Source organism: Mauremys reevesii, linkage group 7 (assembly GCF_016161935.1).
Source record: "Mauremys reevesii isolate NIE-2019 linkage group 7, ASM1616193v1, whole genome shotgun sequence".
In the NCBI taxonomy this organism is placed as follows: domain Eukaryota; kingdom Metazoa; phylum Chordata; order Testudines; family Geoemydidae; genus Mauremys; species Mauremys reevesii.
This window is the reverse complement of record NC_052629.1, coordinates 98,013,928-98,019,927: the sequence shown is the minus strand read 5'-3', so window position 1 is coordinate 98,019,927 and position 6,000 is coordinate 98,013,928. Positions and strand designations below refer to the sequence as shown.

Here is a 6,000-nt window from a genome sequence, read left to right as displayed (position 1 = left end):
TGGCTGATGTCCCATTAAGTTAGGAAAGATGATCTTGTGGTTAAGGCACTGGACTGGAACTCAGGAGACTAGGGTCTGCACAGGCTCCTTGAGAAATGTGGGACAAGTTACTTAATCTTTGCAACTCAGTTCCCCATGTGTAAAATGTTAACAGTGCTTCCTTCCTCCCACCCTTTGTCCGCCTTATCTGCTTAGATTGAAGTTCTCCAGCTCAGTGGTATAGGGGGCCTCTTGAAACTCAGCTGCTCTCAGTAATGACCAGTGCTGTCAAGTAGTGCAGTATTAGGTGCCTGGATGGTGCCACTCAAGGGAACATTTGCTGAAGTGAAAGACAGCCGCACCTGGTAATATTGCCTGCAAAGTAAAGCCCCCTGCATAGATACACCTACAACCTTTGTGTTGCTGCTGTTCCTTGATCCTGCATTCTCCTTTTTCTTCACCTTCCCTTAGCCTCCCATTTGTTTTTGAGCATGTGAGAGCACACTCCTGAGTCAAGAAATGCCAGTCGCCATATAGCCACCATCTGCCCTCGCTCTCTGGGACGTCCCTCTCCTCATCACTAAGGTATCCTGGGGAAGCAGGTGGCACTTGCCTGCAGCCTCAGCTCAGTTTAGCTTCCTCCAGCCAGTCAGCCAGGCCAGGCCCCGGCAGCCGCGGAGGGGATTATGTTATCAGCGCCAAGGCCAGGGATTAAGAGTGACATCCAGGAAGGGGGAGGGGGCTCGCTCCACCCTTGCCTGCGGATTGTCTGGAGCCCCCTCCTGCCATCCCAGCACTGGCTGGAAGTTCCGCCAGCCATAAACGGGCAGGGCCGCTTGGGGGGGGGTATGGCGGGGAGGCAAGTGGGGCAATTTGCCCCAGGCCCTGCAGAGGCCCCTACGAGAATATAATATTCTATAGTATTGCAACTTTTTTTTTTTAATGGAAGGGGCCCCTGAAATTGCCTTGCCCCAGGCTCCCTGAATCCTCTGGGCAGCCCTGTCAATGGGCAAAAAGCCAAGTCGTGGCGCAAGCTGGCGTCCAAGCCCCTGCAGAGGTGGGTGCCCAGGGCTCTCTAGCAGGTCGGGCTGCGCTGGGGAGCTGCGTCTCCCCTGCCTTTACCCTCCCTCCCCTCTTCAGTGTCAGGCCGGGGCTCGCAGCCTCTGTACTGCCCGCTGCGGAGGAGCCGCTGTCGCGCCTGGCCCGGCTCGATGAGCAGCCGGGGAGCTGGCTGGCTGCAAATCTGTGCCCGCCAAGCGGTCAGGGGTCCCGGAGCGCAAAGGGGCTGGAAGGAGCCGATTCTCCTCCAGGCTGAGCAAGCGGGTAGCTCTGCAGCTCGGGGGCGGGGGGGTCTCCCCCAGGTGCCAGCCCGCCCCGCCGCTGCTGCCGTTCGCAGGCGGTGAGGGGAAGTGAGAGCAGCGAATCTGGGGAAGGAGAAGTGAGCGCGTCTGCCGGGGGCGGGAGGGGCCGAACCCGGCCCGGCTGCGCGCCCGGGGCAGTCGGGACGGAGCCCGCAGCCGCCGCGTGTCCTGCTGGGCGGCGAATCGCTCCGGGAGCTCGAGGCGCCGAGCCCTGCACCTGCGGGAAGCGCTCAGCCGGGCGCCAGCCCCAGCCATGCCAGCGGCCACCGCCTCCGGGCTGGACGTCTCGAGGGCTGGCGGGCCCCGCGAGGGCGGGCGCAATGCCCCGAAGAACGACACAGGTAAGGGAGCCGGAGCTGCAGCCGCCCCGCCGAACCAAGCGGGTGACTCCAGCAATGAAGAGCCCCCCCGCGGGGGGGGCTGAGTGGTTGTGCCCCGTGCAGGGACCCCGGCGGCCGGGGCCGGGCTGGGGGGATGCTGCTGCTGCTGGAGCAAGGAGGCTGCTTTCCCGCTGCTTGTTGCGCTCCCGGGGAAGCGGGGAGGGTCGGAGCGGTGCACGGGGGTATTCACGTTGCTGGGGATTCACCCCACTTGCAGGAAACAGGGAGCAGCCTCCGAGTTCAGCCTTTGGGGGGGTCACCTTTTCCCCAGCCGGGTCAGACTTCAGCTCCAGTGCGGTTTTGAGAGACATCTCAAACTTGCACTCGAAGCTGCGTGGTGGCTCCAAGCCAGAGGAGGAGAGCAGCTCTCTGAATGTCAAACATTGTCGATGCGTCCGGATGCCTTGAAATGGTCTTAACTGGCACTGACTTCCTGACTCTCTGCTGAAGCCATGGCTCAGTTTGCTGGATTTGGGACTCTTAGCTCCAAGGATGCACCCGCATAACACAGTGTTATAAGCACAGGACAATAATGGACCAAGTCGTAAGGCACTGGGTATCCTGGGAATAACGAATTCCTTTATTCTCAGGCGAGGACCACACCATGATGCAGGCTCCTTGGTCTTTTAAGAAGGGGGTTTGCAGTAATCAGCTTTGCTTCCTGTACTTTTTCAGTCAAAGCGAAAGATGAGTTACTGTTTGGGCCAATCTGAGAGGAGAGGCCTGAGTACTCAATTTGAGGGTGCATCTCTGTTTCTGTTGGCATCACCTCCTACACAGAATTCCTTCTTTCTGTGCAGGTAATTATGCTGAGCTTGCACCATTGAACTCAGTGGGCATTTTGCCACTGACTTCAATGGGCGAAGGATTCATTCCTGTAAGAATTGACCTGTCCCTTGTAACCAGCCACCGCCATCTCGAAGTTTTTCAGATAAGTGAAAGAGTTTTAAATTAAAGACAAAGAGTCCTGTGGCACCTTATAGACTAACAGAATGCGCATGCGTCTGACAAAGTGGGTATTCACCCACGAAAGCTCATGCTCCAATACGTCTGTTAGTCTATAAGGTGCCTTAAGACTCTTTGTCGCTTTTTACAGATCCAGACTAACACGGCGACCCCTCTGATACTTAAATTAAAGAGAGTCTCTGCAAATGACTTGGCCCTAATGCAGCTGCAATTCCATGGTAATCATTTCATAATAGCCTTTTAGTGGTAGTGATGGCTGGAAAGGTTCATGTACGTTAGTGTAATTGTATTGAAAAGCTGTCAAGACTCTATTCAGATTAAAAGCTTTGAAAAAGAGAAGGTGGAATATCGACATAATATAGTTAGAAAGAAAAATGTGAGCTGCTTGCTTGGGACTTGTAAAGCATGTTCACTAGCAAGATGTTTTACAGAGCTGAGATGCCATTGACAATAATCCTAGTAATAAACAATGTTGCCTTTAGAGGACAAATTCTATTCCTAAATCTCTCTGCCTGCTATGATAGTTTGCATTTAATATTTGGTATCAACAACCATTGCCTTGGTTTGCATTAAGTTTAACAGCTTGCATACACTAGATCCTATTTTCTGTTATTGGGACCCAAAGCATATCTGAATGTGTTTAACAAAATGCTGAAGCACTAATTAAGGACCTGATCTTGCAGTCCTTACTCAGGCAAAAGGCTCAGTGAGTTCACTTTACTCACTTTGTGATACACTTTTGGTTATTCAATACTGGTATGTTTGATCTGTGCAAGTATTTCAAAGAAACAAACATAACAGGAATGCACCATATTTTTAAGCCAACGCATGCAGGACAAGCTGGCTGCAATTATTAACTTTATTAAGTAGGCTGCTCTGGAAAGAATGTTACTGAACTTTAAATATAATGGAATGGAATTAAATTATGGTAAAAAGTTTGAAGTCAGCTTATTTGTGTGTGTGTAAATAAATATTAGACAAGGTGGTGGAGGGTGTCTAAGAAATGCTTAGATTAATAGACATGTGAAATGAGAGCATCACTTTAAAGGGGAAAAGGAATACATCTTCATTGTACTATCAGAGTCAAAGCTCTGTTATTAAAATGAAATAATCTCCTGACAACTACAGATTGACCTGGCAGAAAATGAAAACATCTCATTTTTCCTTGCACAATGATTTAGTGGAATAGAATACCTACATGTTGAAAAAAGATTTAAGGCACAAATTAAAGCTCCAATTCTGCAATGTAATCTGGCAGCATGGACCCCAGCACCTGTGCAGAGTCCCTTTCGCTTCAGTGAGGCTTGATGCTAGTGGATCCTGATGCAGGATCTGGCCCTAAAATATTTAGGGCATTTTACTTTTAATGGGAGCAGAGTTAGTCAAGTGCTGAGTGCTCTTGAAAATCCCGTCCTTTCTGTTCAGAATTCAGATTTGTCCTCAAGAATGCCATGCTGCACTGATTTAATTTGCTTGGGTGGTTCTAACAGGCTATATTGGTGATCTGATTTTAGCATACAGGTAGAAATGATCAGACACGTTCAGTCCAGCATATTTTGGTAATGCTTTACATTATGTCCACTACATATGTTTAACCATCCATTTGATTTATTAGAACCATTCATTTTAAAAATAACCAAGTTCTAGGAAACATGTATTGAGAATTAAGAGCTATGTGTAAACACAGATTGTATTGCTCTGCTTTTATGCCAATAGTATTAATCATTGACTTTTGTAAAAGTATGTGGTTCGGCTCCCTTCCCCAGGAGTGTCAGGTCAGTTTTGGGGTTTTGCTTTGGGCCCACAAGTGAAACAGGGCTTGTAGGTGGCTTGTCCCATCATGATCCCGCTCAGACCTTCGGCCCGTATGGCCCATGGATGAAATCCTGAACCCTTTGAAATCAATGGTAAAACTCCCATTGACTTCACTGAGCCAGGATTTCACCCCAGAAGTCTGGTTCCGCCAGGGTGAATCTGGCCTTGAATTAATTAATTGCTTGGTAGCGTATAACATTTACCTGTAGGTTATCAAACTGGCCCATCTTATTGCACTTATGGCAGGCCTCAGTAAATGTTTTAAACAACAATTCATAGTTATTAATGTAGAATAACTGTGTTGACAGTAATGCATTTTGTTGCTGTAATTAATATCTGTTTCAGGCTGGCAAACTCTGTGTGTGTGAGTGTGTGTGAACATGCACTCGAATGTGTGTAAAAGTTGGTAAGGTGAAATCTATCCCTGGGCCAGGGTCTGGGGCTACTGAACAGTTCCGTTCCCTTCTCCGCGTGAATGTCATCTTAGTTAAATACCAATTCATTGTCATAAAAATGTTCATTGAATTAGCTGACTCTGACACAGTCTTTAAATCTGCACTAGTGGTTTGGATAGTGAACCAAAAGTTAATTATCATGGACTAGTTGTCATATAATTTAGAATTATATCTTTATTTGAAACACTTAAATAATGGGGTCTCATTTTAAATTATGCAGGGATATTTGTAGGAGAAATGATATATACAGAGTGCTGGTGACAAACTGAGTTCCCCCAGGCCAACTATTGTACTGTGCAAGATCTTTTTTCCTCTTTCATACTACTGGTGATCATTTTTCATACTGAGCAAGTGGTGTGTCTTCACTGTAAACTTCCAGACCACAAATGAGAAGCTGATGATAATGATCTATGCAGACAAACTCCCTCAGGCATCCCTTTTGCAGTCCATGAGAAAAGTGATGCGACATGTCTGTTTGCATTAATATGTTAATGAGAAAAGACTAAAGAAAAGTTAAAAGATGTTCATCTGCACAGTCTAACTTCTTTAAAAAGATTTTTAACTCAAAGGGAGTTACAGCTCCTCAAAATTCCCAATTGTGAAGTTCAAACATGCTCCACTTTCTATGATGCTACCTCCCCAGATTTCTGAGTGTAGGTTTTTCTGGCACATTATCTCACCTTGACCTAAAATAGACTCCAACAGAGGGTGCTATGTTCTCCTTTGTGATAAAATGTTGGGCAGTGGGCTAAGATCCTCAAAAGGGTGCTTTAAACCTGATTTATGTACGTTAGTCTGTATTATACTATTCAGTCACAAGAAAAAATATGTATTACCAGCAGCGGGCATGGCTAGAGCCACACACCAAAGAGATCAAAGTATTGCAGAAACTGTGCTGGGGAAGGTGCAGAGTACTGCACTACTAGACCTATTGGGATGGAAGAGTTGGCAGTAAAGGGCACAGTGCGTGGAAAGATGAGGCAGACTGTTCCAGGTACCTTTGCCAAAGCTGAGATGACGTCTTTCCCTGACCCCAGCACTTGT

General features: G+C 47.8%; 1 protein-coding gene across 2 annotated transcripts in view; it reads left to right on the top strand.

Annotated features, from left to right (window-relative positions):
* The first annotated feature begins 1,254 nt into the window (after positions 1–1,254).
* Positions 1,255–6,000, top strand: part of SUSD3 (sushi domain containing 3) — a 52,794-nt gene continuing 48,048 nt past the window's right edge. Inside the window, exon 1 of one of the 2 annotated variants that reach the window (XM_039547117.1) lies at positions 1,255–1,681. In XM_039547117.1, coding sequence (XP_039403051.1) covers positions 1,594–1,681 — 88 coding nt within the window. In that variant the 5' untranslated portion in view covers positions 1,255–1,593. The remainder of the gene's footprint in view (positions 1,682–6,000) is intronic. The other variant, XM_039547116.1, reaches the window with a different exon arrangement.